Source organism: Oncorhynchus masou, chromosome 29, assembly GCF_036934945.1.
Source record: "Oncorhynchus masou masou isolate Uvic2021 chromosome 29, UVic_Omas_1.1, whole genome shotgun sequence".
In the NCBI taxonomy this organism is placed as follows: Eukaryota; Metazoa; Chordata; class Actinopteri; order Salmoniformes; family Salmonidae; genus Oncorhynchus; species Oncorhynchus masou.
In genome coordinates this window covers 18,458,026-18,484,091 of record NC_088240.1, presented here as the reverse complement: position 1 = coordinate 18,484,091, position 26,066 = coordinate 18,458,026, and the positions used below count along the sequence as shown (strand labels likewise).

Sequence of the window (26,066 nt, the reverse complement as noted above, 5' to 3'; positions counted from 1 at the left end):
ACGACACAAAACGCAGAAATAAAAATATAAATCATGCCCTAGCTTTGACAAGCTTCTTCTGTTGGCTCTCCAATATGTCCCATAAACATCACAACTGGTCATTTTGTTCGATTAATTCCATCCATATATCCAAAATGTCCATTTATTTGGCGCGTTTGATCTAGAAAAACCCTGTTTCCAACTTGTGCAACGTGACTACAAAATATCTCAAAAGTGACCTGTAAACTTTGCCAAAACATTTCAAACCGCTTTTGTAATACAACTTTAGTTATTTTTTAAAGTAAATAATTGATTAAATTGAATGTGGGATGATCTGTGTTCACTACAGAAAGAAAACAAACTGAAGCATGCTTTCTGGTCACGCGCCTCTATCTAACAGTACACATGAAGTGACCCACGTTCAAGATGGTACTTCTTCATTACACAAAGTAATAACCTCATCTAATTTCTAAAGACTGGTGACATCCAGTGGAAATGGTAGGAATTGCAAGCAAGTCCCTTAGAAATCTGGAATCCCAATGAAAACACATTGAAAAGAGAGTGACCTCAAAAAAATAATCTGAATGGTTTGTCCTCAGGGTTTCGCCTGCTACATAAGTTCTGTTATACTCACAGACATGATTCGAACCGTTTTAGAAGCTTCAGAGTGTATTCTATCCAAATCTACTAATACTATGCACATCTTATCTTCTGGGCATGAGTAGCAGGCAGTTGAATTTGGGCATGCTTTTCACCCAAAATTCCAAATGCTGCCCCCTATCCTAGAGGTTGAGGCCGAGTCTGCGTCTCTCACATGGGTAGGCAGACCATTCCATAAAAATGGAGCTCTATTGGAGAAAGCCCTGCCTCCAGCTGTTTGCTTAGAAATTATAGGGACAATTAGGAGGCCTGCGTCTTTAGTTGGCTTCAACACTTACAGCACAGTTCATTCAGAAAGTATTCACACCCTGTTGAATTTATTATGGATAAATGAATAAACAATATCCCCATTTTAAATAGAATTGTATCTAGGTAAACTTATACTTATACTGTTTTATAAGTGATTTGACAATATGAGTTCATAAGAAGGGATTGTGTGACAGGACAAGGAGTAATAAAAAGTTAATGAACACCATTCCAACTAGGCAGAAACAAATGGGTTGGGGACTGTGTAAACACATAAGGTCGTTAGCCTATGGTTGACCCAACTGGAACTTAGCTCTGGGGTTTTTAGATAAGGCAGTGAGTGCATTCCTAGGTTTTCTGTTAATTATAACTGTCAGTTCAGTGGTGATCGATTATGTTGAGGGGTCAAAAGTTATCTGGGAGTGTGTTAGTAAGTTAGAATTAACTTTTCACCTTACTTTGTCCCGGTCAAGAGGAGGGGATTATGTTAAAGCAGTGAAATGACGTCATGATCTGTATATAAACTGCTGCACGTGATTAAGTGGCAGCGCGCTCCGAGAATAAATTCTATTACCTATTATTGAAAGACTGGTCTGCGTCTATTTTATGCAAACAAGAAATCTTACAAATTCTCATAAAATAGATTAAGGGCTTTCAATTGATGAAAGTACATTGGCATAATTAAATTATAGTAACACACCCCATGACATTTTCTACATTTTGTTGTGTTACAGTCTGAATGTAATATGTATTACATGTGTCATTGGCCTACACTTAATACCCCACAATGTCAAAGTGGAATTATGATTTTAGAAATGTGTAAAAAAAAATAAAAAAATGAAAAGATGAAATGTCTTGTGTCAATAATTATAATAATATAATAATTATAATAATTATTATTATTCAACTCCTTTGTTATGGCAAGCCGAAATAAGTTCAGTAGAAAAATGTTACTTAACAAGTCACATAATAAGTTACATGGACTCACTCTGTGTCCAATAATAGTGTTTCAAATGATTATTTGAATGACTACCTCATCTCTGTACTCCACACATACAGTTACTACACTGCTCAAAAAAATAAAGGGAACACTTAAACAACACAATGTAACTCCAAGTCAATCACACTGTCAAATCAAACTGTCCAATTAGGAAGCAACACTGATTGACAATAAATTTCACATGCTGTTGTGCAAATGGAATAGACAACAGGTGGAAATTATAGGCAATTAGCAAGACACCCCCAATAAAGGAGTGGTTCTGCAGGTGGTGACCACAGACCACTTCTCAGTTCCTATGCTTCCTGGCTGATGTTTTGGTCACTTTTGAATGCTTGTGGTGCTTTCATTCTAGTGGTAGCATGAGACGGAGTCTACAACCCACACAAGTGGCTCAGGTAGTGCAGCTCATCCAGGATGGCACATCAATGTGAGCTGTGGCATGAAGGTTTGCTGTGTCTGTCAGCGTAGTGTCCAGAGCATGGAGGCGCTACCAGGAGACAGGCCAGTACATCAGGAGACGTGGAGGAGGCCGTAGGAGGGCAACAACCCGGCAGCAGGACCGCTACCTCCGCCTTTGTGCAAGGAGGAGCACTGCCAGAGCCCTGCAAAATGACCACCAGCAGGCCACAAATGTGCATGTGTCTGCTCAAACGGTCAGAAACAGACACCATGAGGGTGGTATGAGGGTCTGACGTCCACAGGTGGGGGTTGTGCTTACAGCCCAACACCGTGCAGGACGTTTGGCATTTGCCAGAGAACACCAATATTGGCAAATTCGCCACTGGCGCCCTGTGCTCTTCACAGATGAAAGCAGGTTCACACTGACCACATATGACAGACGTGACAGAGTCTGGAGACGCCGTGGAGAACGTTCTGCTGCCTGCAACACCCTCCAGTATTACCGGTTTGGCGGTGGGTCAGTCATGGTGTGGGGTGGCATTTCTTTGGGGGGCCGCACAGCCCTCCATGTGCTCGCCAGAGGTAGCCTGACTGCCATTAGGTACCGAGATGAGATCCTCAGACCCCTTGTGAAACCATATGCTGGTGTGGTTGGCCCTGGGTTCCTCCTAATGCAAGACCATGCTAGACCTCATGTGGCTGGAGTGTGTCAGCAGTTCCTGCAAGAGGAAGGCATTGATGCTATGGACTGGCCCGCCCGTTCCCCAGACCTGAATCCAATTGAGCACATCTGGGACATCATGTCTCGCTCCATCCACCAACGCCACGTTGCACCACAGACTGTCCAGGAGTTGGTGGATGCTTTAGTCCAGGTCTGGGAGGAGATCCCTTAGGAGACCATCCGCCACCTCATCAGGAGCATGCCCAGGCGTTGTAGGGAGGTCATACAGGCACGTGAAGGCCACACACACACTACTGAGCCTCATTTTGACTTGTTTTAAGGACATTACATAAAAGTTGGATCAGCCTGTAGTGTGGTTTTCCAAGTTAATTTTGAGTGTGACTCCAAATCCAGACCTCCATGGGTTGATAAATTTGATTTCCATTGATAATTTGTGTGATTTTGTAGTCAGCACATTCAACTATGTAAAGAAAAAAGTATTTAATAAGAATATTTCATGCATTCAGTTCTAGGATGTGTTATTTTAGTGTTCCCATTATTTTTTTGAGCAGTGTATAAGGTCCCTCAGTCTAGCAGTGAATTTCAAACACAGATTTAACCACAAAGACCATGGAGGTTTTCCAATGCCTTGCAAAGAAGAGCACCTATTGGTGGACTGGTAAAAATAAGCAGACACATTGAATATCCCTTTGAGCATGGAGAAGTTATTAATTACACTTTGGATGGTGTATCAATACACACAGTCACTACAAAGATACAGGCGTCCTTCCTAACTCAGTTGCCGTAGTCGAGGAAGGAAACCGCTCAGGGATTTCATCATTAGACCAATTGTGTTTTTGAAACAGTTACAGAGTTTAGTGGTGTGATAGGAGAAAACTGAGGATGGATCAACAACATTGTAGTTACTCCACAATTCTAACCCAAATGACAGAGTGAAAAGGAGAAAACTTGTACAGAAAAAAATATTCAAAAATATGCATCATGTGCATCCTAAAGTGAAAAGAAATTAACTTTATGTCCTGAATACAAAGTATTATGTTATGGGCAAATCCAACACAAAACATCGCTGAGAACCACTCTTCATACTGTATTTCCAAGCATGGTGGTGGCCGCATCATGTTATGGGTATGCTTGTCATCGGCAAGGACGAGGGAGTTTATTAAAATAAAAATAGATGGAATAGAGCTAAGCACAGGCAGTGTCCTAGAGGAAAACCTGGTTTAGTCAGATTTCCAACAGATACTGGGAGAGAAATTACCATTACAGCAGAACAATAACCTAAAACACAAGACCAAATATACATTAGAGTTACTTACCAAGACGACATTACATGTTTGGGAGTGGCAGTTACAGTTTTTAGTTAAATTAAGACTTACCCAGAAAGACACTGCTAAAGGTGATTATAGCATGTATTGACTTATGGGTGTGAATCCTGTCGTGGAAAATTGCAAGTTTATGTTTTAATGCTTGTAGGATTGTTATAATGCTTGTATTACATTATAATATTTGTTACATTCGACAGAATAGAGTATTGTGTGTGTGTTCCACTGAGGATGGGCCTCTATGAGATTGCACTGACAGAGGAGATTTACGATGTCTTTGGGTAATAAAACCTAAAGAGCATTCCAGATAGTAAAGGTAATGTTCTTGTGCTATACCGTACCAGGGTGAGACAGGTTCCAGTTTGGAGTAGCAGGGGGCCAGACACTGGTCTTTACAATAAGAACTGTTGACACAGCAGTAACTGTCTGCAGTGTTTTATATATATCTTTTATAGAAATCTTAACCTTTGTGAACTGTTCCTAAGATCTGTGGTTTGTCATGTAAGTTGAGAGGGGTGTATCTTGGCTATAAAAGATCTTTGTACTTTTCTTGTGGTACTTTTCAATGGTTCAATAGAGATAGCTCATTATTGAAAGTCAAAAAGGACTATAGCAAAGCTTAATTATTAAAAAATATGTTGTTTAAGTATAACTCTGACTGGTTTGTAGCTTGTAACTCTCCTCATTTGGTAAAGCAGAAAAATGCCACCACAATCCTTATGTAAATGAGATATTTCTGTATTTAATTTTCAATAAATATGCAAACATTTCAAGAAATATGTTTTCACTTTGTCATTATGTGTAGATGAGTGAGAAACATTTTTTTTAATCCATTTGAAATTCAGGCTGTAACACAATAAAATATGGAATAAGTCAAGGGGTATGAATACTTCTGAAAGCACCGTACATACATACATACTGTACATCAATAGGAGAGGCAAAGGCCAAGAGCTATGCGTCCTCTGAAACGCAACAAAACCAAGCCACACTGCTTCTTGACACAATGCCTGCTTTACCCGGAAGCCAGCCACACCAATGTGTCAGAGGAAACACTGTACACCTGGCGACCGTGTCAGCGTGCATGCTCCCAGCCCGCCACAGGGGTCATTCTAGCGCAATGGGAGAAGGACATCCCTGCCAGCCAAACCGTCCCCGAACCCGGCCAATTGTGCGCCACCCCATGGTTCACCCGGTCGTGACAGAGCCTGTACTCAAACCAGGATCTCTAGTGCCTTAGACCACTGCGCCACTAGGGATAATGTGCCTATTCTTTGCAGATGGTTAGAACATTGGAGAATGAGATTTTTCTGGCATTCACTTAAAACCTGTCCGGCGATTTCTTCGAGCTGACACAATAAATATACTTAATGAACAGACAATCTATCAAACATGAAAAACATTTGGAATAATACATAGTAAAAATAAAATGTTTCCAAAAAAACAAATAAGGTATATTGTTCCATACATCATGATACTTCTTCCTCTTCCTCAGGCTCCTTCCTGGTTTGGACAGTTGCAGTCAATGAGTCATCTTCACCTTCCTCAACCTTGTCATGTCTCCTCGTCTTGGAAGATACTGATACAGTCTGGAATCAAACAGACATTATTACAGTATCATTACATAGAAACCATTGGCTAATGAGAAACCTAATTCATAAGTTTAGTCACAAAACAATGGAGGACAGTGAAATACATATGTAGCAACTTAATTTGATCACCCAATTGAGGGAACTGGAGAACTTCCCTACAATGTAGGACATTTAACACTTGTAGTGTATTTGAGGTTTAACCTATTTAATCCCATTAGTCACAATAGTGACCGTAAAAAAACATTTTCAGTTATAAGGTTTGAGAACAAGAGATTAAAAAAGTATGTTAACAACATAATGATAGGACAAAGATTTTTGGTACACACCCTCTTTAAGGTGTCGAGTATTGATATATGCATTTGCAATTACTCTGTACTTTGTTCAGTGTGGTCATAGAATGAGTAAACATGTTGACGGCAACAATAGTGACCGGTGGGATAACACAGTGCATCCAGGTGTACACATAGTTATACACATACATAGTTCTTGTTCTATCTAACTTTCTACTCTGTTCTTGCTTTTAGTTTCACTTTGAGTCAAGTTCTGGATATGTTGGATCTAGGTGACTGCCCAGACAAGGCATGCAACATTGCAGTTATCCCTCAAAATGAGAAAGATGCTGTCCTCAGTGATTGTGATAGCGATGGGTCAGATATGGACAATGAGGGGGAAACAGGCCATTTGCCAGCCAGGCTGTTGAATGCATATGCTGAACCTATGCAAACAGATCATGACAGAGACAACGTTATCATTGATGATGACCAAACCCTCGCCGTACCCCCTCTCCAACCCACCACCCGCCTCCACTGTTGATAATGAAGAGCCAAGGGCCTCTACACGCTAGAGGGTCCAGTCAGAAGAGCCAAGGGCAAAGCTGCAGGTGGTCATAAATAAAGATGGAGTGTTCAAACGATCAAAGAGGCCAGCCACCTCTGTGATTCCAAAACACATAGTATACAGTCCAAATGCTGCACAATGTGTCAATCAAAGCTGCCCCAACCCAATGGATGTTTTCCTTCTAATGTATCCACCCACCTTAAGAGAGATCACCATTGAAATGTCCAACATCTACTCCACCCAGACCAAGAACAAGCAACTGTATGATAGTAGGTCTGAGTGATTGTAGTTCAAAGTAGTGATGCACAAACTAATCGTGCACTTGGTTCTGAAGCCTACCTCTATATGTTCAGTGTAGGCCTCTACTTGAATGCATATTCTACAGGCTACCTCTATCCAAAATGTTACCTTTCTGTTCAATGTGAATGAATCACACGACTGCTATTCAGTTGTTAGTGCATGTTGCACTAAAATGTCACAATGACAATGCTACAATGAATATTAGAATAAGGTCAAATGGTACAATATTAATGTTTCAATGCATGTTGCAATAAAGTAACAATGTATGTTACAATAAAGTTATTATTATTATTCTCCAACCAGTTACAATTGTGACCGAACATAAAACACACGTTTTCACCTACTTTTCCATTATAATGTAAAAAAATATATGATTTGATTTCTAATGACACATGATTTGGATATTTTAATGTTCAGGATTAAATGGGTTAAAAAGGCTTCTAAAGTTTGCAGTTTCCACAGAAATGTCAGATTAGATTTTCCTCATGAAAAATGTATCAACCCTTACAAAAATGTCTATAATAATTTTCATAATAATTCACATTTCTTGTTGCTGCATGATTATTTTCCTGCTGTAGCAAACTGACTCAAATTAAGATCCTACATCTATAACTACTCACAGCATATGTGTTCTGGTGCCTTGGCCATGAATGAACTCCTGGAAAATATAGTCCAGGAAAAGAAAATATATTAACTTGAGCAAAGTCAATATATGATCATCTAATGCAAATGCATTCTTTTCACAATGCAAAATCATATTACAATAGTTGATATTACCAAGGAAACTGTCGTATTTGCACCGGTACCATATGAGTGCAGCCACAGCAACAATCAGACAGAGAATAACAACGAGTAGAACCCAACAGGCAGCAGAGGTCTCTGTGAAGAGAGAGGAGATACAGTTAATATAAGTAACAATCTGTATTTATAATTACATGTAATCATGTTGCCCAAGCAACCATCATGGCTCCAATGCAAAAACTTTCCTGCAGAAAACAAAGAGATAATACCAGGTTATAAGACATGTACATATACAGTAAGATATATGTGTGTATTATGACCATCTTAGTAATGGTTATACAGTACCTTTCTGTAGAAAGGGGAATAAGGCCATACATATGATATTAACACATGAAGTGAAATAAATAAACATCTGGCTCAACTTTGTTATCCATGCTCCAACACATTTCTCATAACTTCATATATGTGTATGCCAGGAATGCCAATATTGTTGCAGACAAATTTCCCTATGGGACAATAAAGTATTCAAACATTCAATCAATCATATAACAATTATAAGCATCTTATAAACCAGCATGAGCAACGAGTTAAGCAACCAGCATGAATAGTGTGTGTGTGTGTGTGTGTGTGTGTGTCTCACTCTCTCAGGTACATCTCACCAGAGGATGTGTGTACATAGATGGAGCCAGTTGCTTGTCCATAGGGGTTGGAGGCCTCACTGACATAGAGACCATTCAGCTCAGAGTTGAGACTGAAGAGGTGCAGTATGTCTCCCTCAGCTCTCACTGAAGACCCAGGCCGTGGCTGGACCACCCTGAGGGAGAGAGAGAGAGAGAAGGGCTTTGTGTGAGTTTGTGTGTGAGATAGGCAAAGGCATCATTTGACTACCAGCATAATATATGAACATACTGAAGCTTCAAGCTAATCTGTTTCATATGTTTAAACAAGTGTACCTAACATTTACATTTAACTGAATTTAACTAGTTTACATAGAAGTCAGTACCTGCTCCAGGTGTAGTTGGGGTGTGGGTTGCTGTCTGCTACACAAAGGAAGACTGTGGCTTTAGAGGCCTCACTAAGGGTAATGTTCACTGACTGAGGTGGATCTGAGAGAGAGAGAAATGGTTACAGATACTGCAGATATAGAATGTAAATAGACCTACACTCATACCAAGACAGACCCATAACAATGACACTACAGGCTCTGAGCAGTGGGGAAACTTTAATGCACAGATGAGGCAACACTAAATCAAATCAAAATGATTTATATAGCCCTTCTTACATCAGCTGATATCTCAAAGTGCTGTACAGAAACCCAGCCTAAAACCCCAAACAGCAAGCAATGCAGGTGTAGAAGCACGGTGGCTAGGAAAAACTCACTAGAAAGGCCAAAACCTAGGAAGAAACCTAGAGAGGAACCAGGCTATGAGGGGTGGCCAGTCCTCTTCTGGCTCTGCCGGGTGGAGACTTATAACAGAACATGGCCAAGATGTTCAAACGTTCATAAATGACCAGCATGGTCAAATAATAATAATCACAGTAGTTGTTGGCTTTTCATAGCCGATCATTAAGAGTATCTCTACCACTCCTGCTGTCTCTAGAGAGTTGAAAAAAGCAGGTCTGGGACAGGTAGCACGTCTGGGGGGAACAGGTCAGGATTCCATAGCCACAGGCAGAACAGTTGAAACTGGAGCAGCAACACGGTCAGGTGGGGACAGCAAGGAGTCAGTCACCATGACAGGTAGTCATGAGGCATGGTACTAGGGCTGGTCCTAGGGCTCAGGTCCTCCGAGAGAAAGAGAGCATACTTAAATTCACACAGGACACCGGATAAGACAGGATAAGTACTCCAGATATAACAGACTGACCCTAGCCCTCCGTCACAAACTACCGCAGCATAAATACTGGAGGCTGAGACAGGAGGGGTCAGGAGACACTGTGGCCCCATCAGATGATACCCCTGGACAGGGCCAAACAGGAAGGATATAACCCCACCCACCTTGCCAAAGCACAGCCCCCACACCACAAGAGGGATACCTTCAACCACCAACTTACCATCCTGAGACAAGGCCGAGTAAAGCCCACAAAGATCTCCGCCACGGCACAATCCAAGGGGGGACGCCAAACCAGACAGGAAGATCATATCAGTGACTCAACCCACTCAAGTGACGCACCCCTACTAGGGACGGCATGAAAGAGCACCAGCAAGCCAGTGACTCAGACCCTGTAATAGGGTTAGAGGCAGAGAATCCTAATGGAGAGAGGGGAACCGGGCAGGCAGAGACAGCAAGGGCGGTTCATTGCTCCAGAGCCTTTCCGTTCACCTTCACACTCCTGGGCCAAACTACACTCAATCATATGACCCACTGATGAGATGAGTCTTCAATAAAGACTTAACCTCGCTGGGATATGTGGGACGGTAGCGTCCCACTTGGCCAAAAGCCAGAGAAAATGCAGAGCGCAAAATTAAAATAAATTACTATAAAAATCAAATGTTCATGAAATCACACATGTAACATACCAAATTAAAGCTACACGTGTTGTGAATCCAGCCAACATGTCAGATTTCAAAAAGACTTTTCAGCGAAAGCAAACGATACTATTATCTGACGATAGCACCTCCCTAAACAAAAGAGAGAAAACATATTTCAACCCTGCAGGCACGACACAAAACGCAGAAATGAAAATATAAATCATGCCTTACCTTTGACAAGCTTCTTCTGTTGGCACTCCAATATGTCCCATAAACATCACAACTGGTCATTTTGTTCGATTAATTTCATCCATATATCCAAAATGTCCATTTATTTGGCGCGTTTGATCTGGAAAAACCCTGTTTCCAACTTGTGCAACGTGACTACAAAATATCTCAAAAGTGACCTGTAAACTTTGCCAAAACATTTCAAACCGCTTTTGTAATACAACTTTAGTTATTTTTTAAAGTAAATAATCGATTAAATTGAATGTGGGATGATCTGTGTTCAATATAGGAAGAAAACAAACTGAAGCATGCTTTCTGGTCACGCGCCTCTATCTAACAGTACACATGAAGTGACCCACATGCAAGATGGTACTTCTTCATTACACAAAGTAATAACCTCATCTAATTTCTAAAGACTGGTGACATCCAGTGGAAATGGTAGGAACTGCAAGCAAGTCCCTTAGAAATCTGGAATCCCAATGAAAACACATTGAAAAGAGAGTGACCTCAAAAAAAGAATCTGAATGGTTTGTCCTCAGGGTTTCGCCTGCTACATAAGTTCTGTTATACTCACAGACATGATTCGAACCGTTTTAGAAGCTTCAGAGTGTATTCTATCCAAATCTACTAATACTATGCACATCTTATCTTCTGGGCATGAGTAGCAGGCAGTTGAATTTGGGCATGCTTTTCACCCAAAATTCCAAATGCTGCCCCCTATCCTAGAGGTTGAGGCCGAGTCTGCGTCTCTCACATGGGTAGGCAGACCATTCCATAAAAATAGAGCTCTATTGGAGAAAGCCCTGCCTCCAGCTGTTTGCTTAGAAATTATAGGGACAATTAGGAGGCCTGCGTCTTGTGAGCATAGCATACGTGTAGCTATGTACGGCAGGACCAAATCGGAAAGATAGGTAGGTGCAAGCCCATATAATGCTTTGTAGGTTAGCAGTAAATCCTTGAAATTAGCCCTTGCCTTAACAGGAAGCCAGTGTAGGGAGGCTAGCACTGGAGTAATTTGATACATTTTTTGGGTTCTAGTCAGGATTCTAGCAGCCGTATTTAGCACTAACTGAAGATTATTTAGTGCTTTATCTGGGTAGCCGGAAAGTAGAGCATTGCAATAGTCTAACCTAGAAGTAAAAGCATGGATGAATTTTTCTGCATCATTTTTGGACAGAAAGTTTCAGATTTTTGCAATGTTACGTAGCCGGAAAGTAGAGCATTGCAATAGTCTAACCTAGAAGTAAAAGCATGGATGAATTTTTCTGCATCATTTTTGGACAGAAAGTTTCAGATTTTTGCAATGTTACGTAGATGAAAAAAAGCTGTCCTTGAAACAGTCTTGATATGTTCGTCAAAAGAGAGATCAGGGTCCGTAGTAACGCCGAGATCCTTCACAGTTTTATTTGAGACTACTGTACAACCATCAAGATTAATTGTCAGATTCAACAGAAGATCTCTGTTTCTTGGGACCAAGAACAGGCATCTCTGTTTTGTCCGAGTTTAAAAGTAGAAAGTTTGCAGCCATCCACTTCCTTATGTCTGAAACACAGGTTCCTAGCGAGGGCAATTTTGGGGCTTCACCATGTTTCATTGAAATGTACAGCTGTGTGTCATCCGCATAGCAGTGAAAGTTAACATTTTGTTTTCAAATGACATCCCCAAGAGGTAAAATATATAGTGAAAACTATAGTGGTCCTAAAGGGGAACCTTGAGGAACACCAAAATTTACAGTTGATTTGTCAGAGGACAAACCATTCACAGAGACAAACTGATATCTTTCCAGACAGATAAGATCTAAACCAGGCCAGAACTTGTCCGCGTAGACCAATTTGGGTTTCCAATCTCTCCAAACGAATGTGGTGATCGATGGTATCAAAAGCAGCACTAAGGTCGAGGAGCACGAGGACAGATGCAGAGCCTTGGTCTGACGCCATATGGCTGCAATCCCCGTACAGAGATCAACATCAGGGGAAATTTCAGAGTGACAACTAAAAATACAACGTCGTAACATTAAACATTCTTGAAAACGCAAGTGTCTTACATCCTTCAAAAGATTAGGATCTTGGTAATCAAACTACGTTTTCCAATTTAAAATAGCTATTACAGAGAACAAATACCATGCTTTTGTTTGAGAAGAGCAATCATTAACAAAAACATTTTCCACCATGAGTTTTTACACATTCACATCTGAAGGTAAAATTATGACTTTCATTCTGATATCTTGCTCTTATTTCTCTTCCCGAGGGTCCCAGTGATCAAATGAAGTGCCGTTTTCTTTGATAAAATCCATTTTTATAGCCTAAATCGAAACATTCTGTAACCCGTTTGTGCCGTGAATTCCATCTCTATCAATTTTACAGAGCATTCGACGTAATTACACATGGTAAACAATCGTTTATCTAGTCATGGTTTCAGTGCATTCCTCTGGATGTTCAGTGATTAGTTCATTGACTATAACTGCCTTTGAAGTTAAGTACGGTATCCCTATTTTGAGATGTGAGGTATCACGATCTCTTTCAATAATGGTAGTAATGGAGGAGGTCTTTATGCTAGTGAGATTGCTAAGGCGAACACCGCCATGTTTAGTTTTGCCCAACCTAGGTCGAGGCACAGACACCGCCTCAATGGGGATAGCGGAGCTGACTACACTGATTGTGCTAGTGGCAGACTCCACTAAGCTAGCAGGCTGGCTAACAGCCTGCTGCCTTGCCTACACCCTATTTCATTGTGGAGCTAGAAGAGTTAGAGCCCTGTTTATGTTGGTAGATAAGATGAGAACACCACTCCAGCAAGGATGGAGTCTGTCACTCCTCAGCAGGCCAGGCTTGGTCCTGTTTGTAGGTGAGTCCCAGAAAGAGGGCCAATTATCTACAAATTCTATCTTTTGGGAGGGGCAGAAAACTGTTTTCAACCAGCAATTGAGTTGTGAGAGCTCATCACTCCCCCTAACTGGGAGGGGGCTAGAGACAATTACTCAATGCCGACACATCTTTCCAGCTGATTTAAACGCTGAAGCTATGTTGCACTTGTTGACTTCTGTTTCATCCTAACATCGTTGGTGCTGACGTGGATAACAATATCTCTATACACTCGCCAGTTTTAGCTTTAGCCATCACCATCTTCAGATTAGCCTTAACGTCGGTAGCCCTGCCCCCTGGTAAACAGTGTATGATGGCTGGATGATTCGTTTTAAGTCTAATACCGCTTGTAATGGAGTCGCCAATGACTAGGGTTTTCAATTTGTCAGAGCTAATGGTGGGAATCTTCGGCCTCCCCTAACGGGAGGAGTAGAGGCCAGAGGAGGCTCGGCCTCTGACTTGCTGCTTAATGAGGAAAACCGGTTGAAAGTTTCTGTCGGCTGAATGAGCGACACCGGTTGAGCATTCCTACAGCATTTTCCTCCAGAAACCGTGAGAAAGTTGTCCGGTTGCGGGGACTGTGCCAGGGGATTTATACTAACATTACTATCTGTACTTACTGGTGGCACAGACGCTGTTTCATCCTTTCCTACACTTAAATTACCCTTGCATAACAATTGTGTCTGAAGCTGGGCTTGTAGCACAGCTATCCTCGCCATAAGGCGATTGTGCTCCTGTATATTATGAGTACAGCGACTGCAATTAGAAGGCATCATGTTAATGTTACTACTTAGCTTCAGCTGTTGGAGGTTCTGACGAACCATATCCAGATAAAGCGTCCGGAGTGAAAAAGTTTGAGTGAGGGAAAAACCGAAAATATAGACGGTAAAAAAAAAAAGTAAAAACCGTAAAGTTGTCAGGTAGGTAGCAAAGTAAGGTTGAGAACACCCCCCTCTCTAAGAATTGTTTGTTTGTGAACCTGGTCTTCCTTCATTTCAGTTTGATAGATTAGTTACAGTAGAGCAGTACAATGAAAGCGGGTTAAGGTCAATACCACTTGTGTGCCTCAGTGAATGTCTATAGTGTAGGACAGTGGTAGTAGAATATATTTACAGTGGATGTCTATAGTGTAGGACAGTGGTAGTAGAATATACTCACAGTGGATGTCTATAGTCTAGGCCAGTGGTAGTAGAATATACTGACAGTGGATGTCTATGGTCTAGGCCAGTGGTAGTAGAATATACTTACAGTGGATGTCTATGGTCTAGGCCAGTGGTAGTAGAATATACTGACAGTGGATGTCTATGGTCTAGGACAGTGGTAGTAGAATATACTGACAGTGGATGTCTATGGTCTAGGCCAGTGGTAGTAGAATATACTGACAGTGGATGTCTATGGTCTAGGACAGTGGTAGTAGAATATACTGACAGTGGATGTCTATGGTCTAGGCCAGTGGTAGTAGAATATACTGACAGTGGATGTCTATGGTCTAGGCCAGTGGTAGTAGAATATACTTACAGTGGATGTCTATGGTCTAGGACAGTGGATGTCTATGGTCTAGGCCAGTGTTAGTAGAATATACTGACAGTGGATGTCTATGGTCTAGGACAGTGGTAGTAGAATATACTGACAGTGGATGTCTATGGTCTAGGCCAGTGGTAGTAGAATATACTGACAGTGGATGTCTATGGTCTAGGACAGTGGTAGTAGAATATACTCACAGTGGATGTCTATGGTCTAGGCCAGTGGTAGTAGAATATACTCACAGTGGATGTCTATGGTCTAGGACAGTGGTAGTAGAATATACTGACAGTGGATGTCTATGGTCTAGGACAGTGGTAGTAGAATATACTCACAGTGGATGTCTATGGTCTAGGCCAGTGGTAGTAGAATATACTCACAGTGGATGTCTATGGTCTAGGACAGTGGTAGTAGAATATACTGACAGTGGATGTCTATGGTCTAGGCCAGTGGTAGTAGAATATACTGACAGTGGATGTCTATGGTCTAGGCCAGTAGTAGTAGAATATACTGACAGTGGATATCTATGGTCTAGGCCAGTGGTAGTAGAATATACTTACAGTGGATGTCTATGGTCTAGGACAGTGGTAGTAGAATATACTGACAGTGGATGTCTATGGTCTAGGACAGTGGTAGTAGAATATACTCACAGTGGATGTCTATGGTCTAGGCCAGTGGTAGTAGAAAATACTGACAGTGGATGTCTATGGTCTAGGCCAGTGGTAGTAGAATATACTGACAGTGGATGTCTATGGTCTAGGACAGTGGTAGTAGAATATACTGACAGTGGATGTCTATGGTCTAGGACAGTGGTAGTAGAATATACTGACAGTGGATGTCTATGGTCTAGGACAGTGGTAGTAGAATATACTGACAGTGGATGTCTATAGTGTAGGACAGTGGTAGTAGAATATATTTACAGTGGATGTTTATGCTGAAGTTGTAGGTCTTCTCTGTTGCCAGGGCAGACTGGTTGACCACACACTGGACCTGCTGATGATTGGCTGCCTTGGTTGGTACCCCGAGCAGGTGGCTGAGTACTGTGGTGGTTCCGTTGGCGTGCTGTGTGAAGTTAGTCACTGTCCTCAACAAACTGCCAAATGCACCCGTCTTCCACCTCACTTCTGCCTGTGGCTTGGCACCAGCAGCCACACAGGTTGCCAAGACAACCTCATTCTCCCCAATGACAGGAGCAACATCAACTGTCACACTCACTACTGGAGGAACTATGACCAGAAAACAAAACAGAAAACATGAACAAGTCAATTATTATAAATGTGGAACTATCCATGAAAAAACTACCAAACACACACGCACAGCCCGTCATGTGAAACTTATTCAAATGCTCATGTCACATGACCAACAAACTTTAAATAAACCCTTTCATGTTCTCTATCTGGCCAATTGCAATATACATCATTAGTAGCTACACATTTACTGTATTGAAGGTTTGGTCAAATCCAGTTATCAGGTTTTAGCTCACCCTGATGACAGTTACCTGCACCTGAGGTATTAAGTTTCACACACATCACTAAAGCTGTTTTTAATTTTCAGCAGTTCCACTGAAAAGCAATCACTGCCCAGTGATTATGCCATTAAGGGATGCTGTATATAGTGGTGTATATATTCCAACATCTCTTCCACCATTAGGTAAACTATTAATGCCCGTGCTCTCCTGGTTACAGCTTGAGTAAGAGGATATACTCTTAGGAAAAAGGCGCTAAATACAACAATATAGTGTTCTTTGGTTTGTCCCCATATGGGAACCCTTCTTGGTGCTAGGTAGAACCCTTGGAAGAGGGTTACAACCCTCTATGTAGACTGCTTCCATAGAAGGCTGCTTCCATGTACTGTCACATACACCAGATAAGTGCAATGAAATGTGTTGTTTTATAGGGTCAGCAATAGTAGTACAGCACCACTGGAAATTAGGGTTGTGTTTTGCTCAAGCGCACATCAGATTTTTCACCTTGTTGGCTCAGGTATTCAAACCAGCTACCTTTTCGGTTACAGGCCCAATGCTCTAACTGCTTGGCTACCTGCCGCCCAAGAACCTTTATATCTTTGAAGGAATCCTCCTAGAACCCTCTGAACGCTTCCACCCTCTGAAAATAAGAATGTGTTCTTAACTGACTTGCCCAATTAAAAGACTAAGGAGTAAAAAAATTAAAAATAAATCGGCGCCCAAAAATACCGATTTCCGATTGTTATGAAAACTTGAACTCGGCCCTAATTCAAATCGGCCATTCCAATTAATCGGTTGACCTCTAAAATGTACTATTAATTTGTCCGTCTGTATATTTTCAGACATGACATACAGTTGAAGTCGGAAGTTTACATACACCATAGCCAAATACTTTTAAACTCAGTATTCAATACCTCCAATACCTTTACTTTGTTGTCCTTATTAAGCCATTTTGCCACAACTTTGGAAGTATGGTTGGGGTCAATGTCCATTTAGAAGAGCCATTTGTGACCAAGCTTTAACTTCCTGACTGATGTATTGAGATGTTGCCTCAATATATCCAAATAATTTTCCTACCTCATGATGCCATCTATTCCCTCCTGCAGCAAAGCACCCCCACAACATGATGCTGCCACCCCCGTGCTTCACGTTTGGGATGGTGTTCTTCGGCTTGCAAAGCTCCCCCTTATCCTCCAAACATAACAATGGTCTTTATGGCCCAACAGTTATATTTTTGTTTCAACAGACTAGAGGACATTTCTCCAAAAAGTACGATATTTGTTCCCATGTGCAGTTGCAAACCGTAGTCTGGCTTTTTTATGGCGGTTCTGGAGCAGTGGCCTCTTCCTTGCTGAGCGGCCACAGGTTATTTCGATATAGGACTCGTTTTACTGTGGATATAGATACTTTGTACCTGTTTCCTCCAGCATCTTCACAGGGTCCTTTGCTGTTGTTCTGGGATTGATTTGCACTTTTCCCACCAAAGTACGTTCATCTCCAGGAGACAGAACGTGTCTCCTTCCAGAGCGGTATCAAATCAAATCCAATTTATTTATATAGCCCTTCGTACATCAGCTGATATCTCAAAGTGCTGTACAGAAACCCAGCCTAAAACCCCAAACAGCAAGCAATGCAGGTGTAGATGCACGGTGGTTAGGAAAAACTCCCTAGAAAGGCCAAAACCTAGGAAGAAACCTAGAGAGGAACCAGGCTATGTGGGGTGGCCAGTCCTCTTCTGGCTGTGCCGGTGGGAGATTATAACAGAACATGGCCAAGATGTTCAAATGTTCATAAATGACCAGCATGGTCGAATAATAATAAGGCAGAACAGTTGAAACTGGAGCAGCAGCACGGCCAGGTGGACTGGGGACAGCAAGGAGTCATCATGTCAGGTAGTCCTGGGGCATGGTCCTAGGGCTCAGGTCCTCCGAGAGAGAGAAGGAGAGAATTAGAGAACGCACACTTAGATTCACACAGGACACCGAATTGGACAGGAGAAGTACTCCAGATATAACAAACTGACCCCAGCCCCCCGACACATAAACTACTGCAGCATAAATACTGGAGGCTGAGACAGGAGGGGTAAGGAGACACTGTGGCCCCACCCAAGGACACCCCCGGACAGGGCCAAACAGGAAGGATATAACCCCACCCACTTTGCCAAAGCACAGCCCCCACACCACTAGAGGGATATCTTCAACCACCAACTTACCATCCTGAGACAAAGCTGAGTATAGCCCGCAAAGATCTCCGCCATGGCACAACCCAAGGGGGGGGGGGGGGGCGCCAACCCAGACAGGATGACCACATCAGTGAATCAACCCACTCAGGTGACGCACCCCCTCCAGGGACGGCATGAGAGAGCCCCAGTAAGCCAGTGACTCAGCCCCTGTAATAGGGTTAGAGGCAGAGAATCCCAGTGGAAAGAGGGGAACCGGCCAGGCAGAGACAGCAAGGGTGGTTCGTTGCTCCAGAGCCTTTCCGTTCACCTTCCCACTCCTGGGCCAGACTACACTCAATCATATGACCCACTGAAGAGATGAGTCTTCAGTAAAGACTTAAAGGTTGAGACCGAGTTTGCGTCTCTGACATGGGTAGGCAGACCGTTCCATAAAAATGGAGCTCTATAGGAGAAAGCCCTGCCTCCAGCTGTTTGCTTAGAAATTCTAGGGACAATTAGGAGGCCTGCGTCTTGTGACCGTAGCGTACGTGTAGGTATGTACGGCAGGACCAAATCAGAGAGATAGGTAGGAGCAAGCCCATGTAATGCTTTGTAGGTTAGCAGTAAAACTTTGAAATCAGCCCTTGCTTTGACAGGAAGCCAGTGTAGGGAGGCTAGCACTGGAGTAATATGATCAAATTTTTTGGTTCTAGTCAGGATTCTAGCAGCCGTATTTAGCACTAACTGAATTTTATTTAGTGCTTTATCCGGGTAGCCGGAAAGTAGAGCATTGCAGTAGTATAACCTAGAAGTGACAAAAGCATGGATTAATTTTTCTGCATCATTTTTGGACAGAAAGTTTCTGATTTTTGCAATGTTACGTAGATGGAAAAAAGCTGTCCTTGAAATGGTCTTGATATGTTCTTCAAAAGAGAGATCAGGGTCCAGAGTAACGCCGACGGCTGCGTGGTCCCATGGTGTTTATACGTGTTCATCTGTACAAACAATTGTTCACGTGGTACCTTCAGGCGTTTGGAAATTGCTCCAAAGGATGAACCAGACTTGTTGATGTCTACATTTTTTTCTGAGGTCTTGGCTGATTTCTTTTGATTTTCCATGATGTCAATCAAAGAGGCACTGAGTTTGAAGGTAGGCCTTGAAATACATCCAAAGGTACACCTCCAATTGACTCAAATTATGTAATTTAGCCTATCAGAAGCTACTATAGCCATGACATAATTTTTGGGAATTTTCCAAGCTGTTTAAATGCAGTTAACTTAGTGTACAGTGCCTTGCGAAAGTATTCGGCCCCCTTGAACTTTGCGACCTTTTGCCACATTTCAGGCTTCAAACATAAAGATATAAAACTGTATTTTTTTGTGAAGAATCAACAACAAGTGGGACACAATCATGAAGTGGAACAACATTTATTGGATTTTTCAAACTTTTTTAACAAATCAAAAACTGAAAAATTGGGCGTGCAAAATTATTCAGCCCCTTTACTTTCAGTGCAGCAAACTCTCTCCAGAAGTTCAGTGAGGATCTCTGAATGATCCAATGTTGACCTAAATGACTAATGATGATAAATACAATCCACCTGTGTGTAATCAAGTCTCCGTATAAATGCACCTGCACTGTGATAGTCTCAGAGGTCCGTTAAAAGCGCAGAGAGCATCATGAAGAACAAGGAACACACCAGGCAGGTCCGAGATACTGTTGTGAAGAAGTTTAAAGCCGGATTTGGATACAAAAAGATTTCCCAAGCTTTAAACATCCCAAGGAGCACTGTGCAAGCGATAATATTGAAATGGAAGGAGTATCAGACCACCACTGCAAATCTACCAAGACCTGGCCATCCCTCTAAAATTTCAGCTCATACAAGGAGAAGACTGATCAGAGATGCAGCCAAGAGGCCCATGATCACTCTGGATGAACTGCAGAGATCTACAGCTGAGGTGGGAGACTCTGTACATAGGACAACAATCAGTCGTATATTGCACAAATTTGGCCTTTATGGAAGAGTGGCAAGAAGAAAGCCATTTCTTAAAGATATCCATAAAAAGTGTTGTTTAAAGTTTGCCACAAGCCACCTGGGAGACACACCAAACATGTGGAAGAAGGTGCTCTGGTCAGATGAAACCAAAATTGAACTTTTTGGCAACAATGCAAAACGTTATGTTTGGCGTAAAAGCAACACAGCTCATCACCCTGAACACACCATCACCACTGTCAAACATGGTGGTGGCAGCATCATGGTTTGGGCCTGCTTTTCTTCAGCAGGGACAGGGAAGATGGTTAAAATTGATGGGAAGATGGATGGAGCCAAATACAGGATGTGGCTAGTTCGCGTTAGGGTGAGGTGTGTGTGTGTGAAATAAATAGTCAAATAAATGATGCAAGTTACTACCCCTGATACCTTTACCAAATAACCATGTTTGAAAGAGTGTGAGTGTGTATGCTAGATAAATAGTAATAGAAATGGTAGATATTACTGTACCCCTGATAATTTGGTCAGATAACCGTGTGTGTGTGTCTGAACAGTAGGTGACGTCCATGATAGCTATCTAATAACTATAGTTAGACTAGGTAATGGTTTGGCTTATCATGTTCATGTCTATGTAGAAGAAGACTGTAGGAGGAAGTGGAGAGGACTCAGGGACATGTATCAGAGAGAGAGAAGGGCAGAGAAAGAGAAGAGGTCTGGGTCAGCAGCTTCAGGCCAGCAGCCTTGGCGCTTCTGCCACTTTCTTTTCTGGATCCATTTATTGTGCCTATGGCAACGAGTGGCAATTTTACAGCCAGACCCTCTACTACGTCATCCACAAGTGTTGTCGCCACCGGTGCATCAAGACCCTCAACGTCACCTACAAATGCAACCATCACCTCCACCGGAGGAGTGAGACCCTCTACAACATCATACATGAGTATGACCACCACCGGTGCAGCCATGGAAGATGATGAAATGGAGGAAGCACCTCTGGATCTAGGACCACCTGAGATTATTATGAACCTCACGGAAGTGGCCACTGAGGACCTCGTTGAACAGGATGTGGCCGTGGAGAGAAACAGAGTGAAACGAAGAGGAACAATGTCACACCAGGCGTCTTCGGAGGTACCAGCCTCCAGATCCACTAAACTCATTTCAGCAGAGGCTCCTCCAAGCCGTCAAGAGGGATGCAGCCCAACCTGATGCTCACAGGAAGGAGAATGAAGAGACCCTCTTTGCCATGAGCCTGGTGCCAACACTGAAGAGGCTGCCTCAGCAAAGAAAAGCAGCAGTCAAGGTTGAAATGATTTTTGAAGCCGAGTTCAATGGTAAGTTTTTTTTCTCTCCACATCACAGGTAGTGTCATAAGTGTGCAACAGTGAAGTAAAGTAGGTCATTTTTACAGTATAGTCATGTAGGTTAATTGGTATTTCAGATCAAAGTATTAATATGAGGCAAATGTATAGCTGTTGTTTCTGGGTTAGAAAATATCCTAAAACAGTTTGCTGACGAAATATCTGCCTGTCATATTCATCTTTTGATCTGAAATACAAATTCCATGAGTAAACAGCAAGTATTTTGTAACGGCGTTCTTCGTTTGTTGGAAGAGAGTCGGACCGAAATGCAGCGTGGTGGTTACTCATGTCTTTAATGAAGGAAAAACGGAACGATACATGAAATAACTAATAAATACAAAAACAACAAATGGAACGTGAAACCTATTACAGCCTATCTGGTGAACACTACACAGAGACAGGAACAATCACCCACGAAATACACAGTGAAACCCAGGCTACCTAAATACGGTTCCCCATCAGAGACAACAAGAATCACCTGACTCTGTTTGAGAACCGCCTCAGGCAGCCAAACCTAAACTAAACAAACCCCTAATCAACCACAATCCCAATGCCTACAAAAACCCCAATACGACAACACAATAACATAAACCCATGTCACACCCTGGCCTGACCAACTAATTAACTAAAACACAAAGTACTAAGACCAAGGCGTGACAGAACCCCCCCCCCCCCCACCCCCGCGTGACAGTATTACCAACTTTACCACACTGTTCCTATATTTATGCCACTAACTACACTATACAGGCAGTATTTAGTTAACATAAATATCACCTTTTATGGTGTAATATTATGTTAAGCCTGTATGTGTTGTTTTTCTCTTTCCTTCCAGAGATGGAGTCCATTTAGCCAACCAGCTCACAGGAAGGACAGGAAGAGGAGAGGAGTTGTCTGGTTGTTGTTTTGACCTCCCTCATTGTACCTTTCTTTTCACACACGTCAGTTCTGTTTAAATTCAGTCAATTCATAAAGTCATTTGTTTATAAAGTCTTAGGATAGCATTCATTATTAGTGTTACATACATTTCTGAATTGAAACTCACACAGTTTTCACAGATGCTCTTGGTCTCTTACGAGACTAAAGGTCAATATTTCTTTCATTTAAAACCACTTGAAAACCAGGGTGTTAAAACTGTTTGTGAAGTTGTGTTCCATCGACTGGTCCGTGACGTCCAGAGGCCACTTGTTTGTTTAGCTGTTATGGCTACATATTGTTCCCTTTTTCTCAGAGACAGAGACACACACACACACCTCTCCTCTCTGTACCTCAGATCTCCAGTGCCCTGTCCTCTCTCTCTTTATGGCCATGTCGGAAGTTCCCCTACTACGTCTAGGCTTTATGAGTAGTCCCTGTATCGGTCTGCAGTTGTGCCAAAAAGACATGCTCTTGTTGTTCTCTTACAGATTACAGGCTACACATTCATTTAAAACAAATAATAATTTACACGCACGCACACACCTCTTTCAATAGTTTTATTGTTTTAAACATTTTTACAACACGCATACCTGTCATGTTCTTTCCTGTACTTGAATACTTATTAAATTATAATGTTTTCATAGTCAGTTGTTTATTAATATCTAATTTAGACTTAATCTGCTTATTTCTTCCCTACACCTTTGCTGATCTAAGACAAGATGAGAGTAAAAGCACATTCTCTTCCTAATTTGATTTTTTTCCCACCTGTATTTTGTCAGGCCAGTGAACATGGTGGTAAACTGTACTATTTGTATGGACCCTAGGTTACCCTTTCCCTTTGTTATCATACTAACTGTATGTCGTATAACCTTAATTAGTGCTCCCGCTCACCTGATGTACCATGCCAGGTGTGTATAATACTGACGTTAATGGGAGAGAGAAGGGGTTAAGGTGTGGTCTTTACTCCCAAATTGAAAAATGCAATTTTATGGACAATGGTGGATGGTTCTTAAAATAACCTCTGTGTTATGGGGCTCTTAAAAGAGCTGTTTCACTCCACGGCATAATGCCATGGGACTTCACCTGCTGGTGATGAAAAGTAGGTGGTCAGCTTCTCCCTCACCTGGAGTGCCTGTCTTGGGGCGTTGTTGGCACCTGCCCTGGTGACATCAGGAAGGTGACCATTTGGTCAGCGGCTCCTGGAATGACCTCCGCAGGTAGTTATAGAGAACACATGTGGCCTTCACGCAGGCATCAACATTTGAGGGGCTGAGACCAAGCACTCTCTGATACATTCTCCACCGGGCTGCCAGAATCCCAAAGGCGCATTCAACAATTCAACAACTAACCTATATCCGTCCAACTCGGGTGCCATCCTGAAGTGCCTGGCCAGAGGCAGAGTCCCAGAGGGTCCCGCCATCACTTCCCTTGCCGTAAGCACCAACATCGACAACACGGAAACAGTAGATGGCATCTACCACAGCCAAGAGTACAACTGAATATGTACCCTTGTAGTTGTAGAACTGCGAACCTGAGCACGGTGGAGCCTGGATTACTGCATGTTTCCCGTCAATGGAGCCAAGACAGTTGGGGAAATTCCACCTCTCCAGGAACTCGGCAGCGATGGCCCTCCAGTCTTCCTCCTTGGGGACAGGCAGGTATTCACCAGCCAGACAGTCCCAAATGGCTTGTGCCACAGAGGGAACTATGCCTGCCACCGTGGACCGTCCAACTCGGAAGCTGAATCCTATGGTCCTGTAGGAGTCCCCTGTCGCCAAGAATCTAAAATATAATTCAAAATAATGATCAATATTGTGTATAACTTGAATTCCACCCACATATTATATCTACTCATATAGCTACCTCGTTAATGTTTATTATGCTTTACTAATTCTATTGTAATACTCATCAACCATCATTAACAATGCCTTGAAACAGTACAATTCAGTCTATGACTATATCATTAAACTGTAGCCCAGGCCAACTCTACTCTTAGAAAGAATGGTACTATCTACTTAAAAGGGTTCTCTGGCTGTCCCCATAGGAGATCCCTTTTAGGTTCTAGGTACTACCCCTTTTGGTTCCAAGTAGAACCCTATTGGGTTCCATGTATTAAGTATTATACCTGGAACCAAACATGGTTATCCTCTGGGGAAAGCAGAAGGACACTTCTGGAACCTTTTTCTCTTAGTGTATGTGAGTCCAATTAGAATGTAATGAATGACTGTAACTGTCTTGAACAATGGATCCTGGAGAAGACTAGCCTACCTTCATCAGGGCAGAAGGCACCTTTCTTTTCATTTGGTAATATGTCTTAATTAAAAAAGGATTATAAACCAACTTTGGGAAAAGTTATAGTCCTAATGAACATTCTGTAAAAGTACATCTGATGTCAAATAGGGACTATTAACTAGAGCCCTTTAGCTAGCTAGGTTGCACATAAAAACAATGTGTCAAATATCAATCAATTCTGGTATCAAAGGTTTTAAAAATGTACTAGAATGTAGCTTACCGGAGACAAATCGCCAGGCGTTCAACTGGGTTGATGGACTCCCGGTAGTTGGTATCCATCCGGGCGATCCTGGCTCCAACCATCTGGAGCAGGTGATCGAACTGGCTTCGGTCCAGACGAAGATAACTTCGGAATTCCTCTCCAAACAGTCGAAGCTCTTGAATTAGACGGTGGAACTCCCCTGCCTGCTTTCGGGACTTTAACCATCTCTGGATCCACACAGACCTGCGCTTTCGGCGGGGCTGGTCCCGGTCCAACAGCGCGAACAAGACCACCTTCCACAACGTTGGTCTCATTGTTGAAAGAGCCGACTCCGCTATCTTGACTATATTTTATAGGCTCTCACAATGAATTTGTGGATGTCATCGAATAAATAATATACTTGGCTAATAAATTAATAAAAAATTTAAAGAAATTATGCAATCAAACTGTTTTTATGTAATCCCACATTTTTACTGAATATGTGTGGGGGGAAAAAAATCTACATTCATATTTTGCTACTTTCTGTCAAGTCAACACATACAGTTTGATGCATACGTTCAATAAATCGAACGTATGCACCACACAGAACGTACTGCAACTGCCTCTGCAACGCAAGGCAAGTGCAGCGTTCCATTGGAAATGAATGTACTTCTGGTGTTTCGAAACGCCAAACACAGTCGGTGTGTTCGAAGCGTAAAGGTGTCCAACCGAAAAGGTCGTTCTTCTTCAATGAAGTTTAACCTGTTGAAACTCTAGGGGCGCAATTTCATTTTTGGATGAAAAACGTTCCCGTTTTAAACAAGATATTTTGTCACAAAAAGATGCTCGACTATGCATATAATGCTACGATT

At 42.2% G+C, this 26,066-nt stretch overlaps 2 protein-coding genes across 2 annotated transcripts in view; both read right to left on the bottom strand.

The window, feature by feature from the left end:
• Positions 1–16,077, bottom strand: part of LOC135519487 (nectin-3-like) — a gene marked incomplete at its 5' end in the record, with an annotated part of 34,278 nt that extends 18,201 nt beyond the window's left edge. Inside the window, 6 exons of the mRNA XM_064944718.1 lie at positions 5,754–5,874; positions 7,635–7,672; positions 7,792–7,893; positions 8,415–8,569; positions 8,759–8,861; positions 15,759–16,077. Coding sequence (XP_064800790.1) covers positions 5,755–5,874; positions 7,635–7,672; positions 7,792–7,893; positions 8,415–8,569; positions 8,759–8,861; positions 15,759–16,077 — 837 coding nt within the window. The remainder of the gene's footprint in view (positions 1–5,753; positions 5,875–7,634; positions 7,673–7,791; positions 7,894–8,414; positions 8,570–8,758; positions 8,862–15,758) is intronic.
• Positions 16,078–23,341: 7,264 nt separating this feature from the next.
• Positions 23,342–25,612, bottom strand: LOC135519111 (uncharacterized). The gene is made up of 2 exons (XM_064944171.1): positions 25,234–25,612; positions 23,342–24,503 (listed from the first exon to the last, which is right to left on the bottom strand). Exons 1-2 carry the CDS (start codon positions 25,527–25,529, stop codon positions 24,071–24,073), a joined length of 729 nt encoding a protein of 242 aa, XP_064800243.1. The 5' UTR covers positions 25,530–25,612; the 3' UTR covers positions 23,342–24,070.
• Positions 25,613–26,066: the final 454 nt, after the last annotated feature.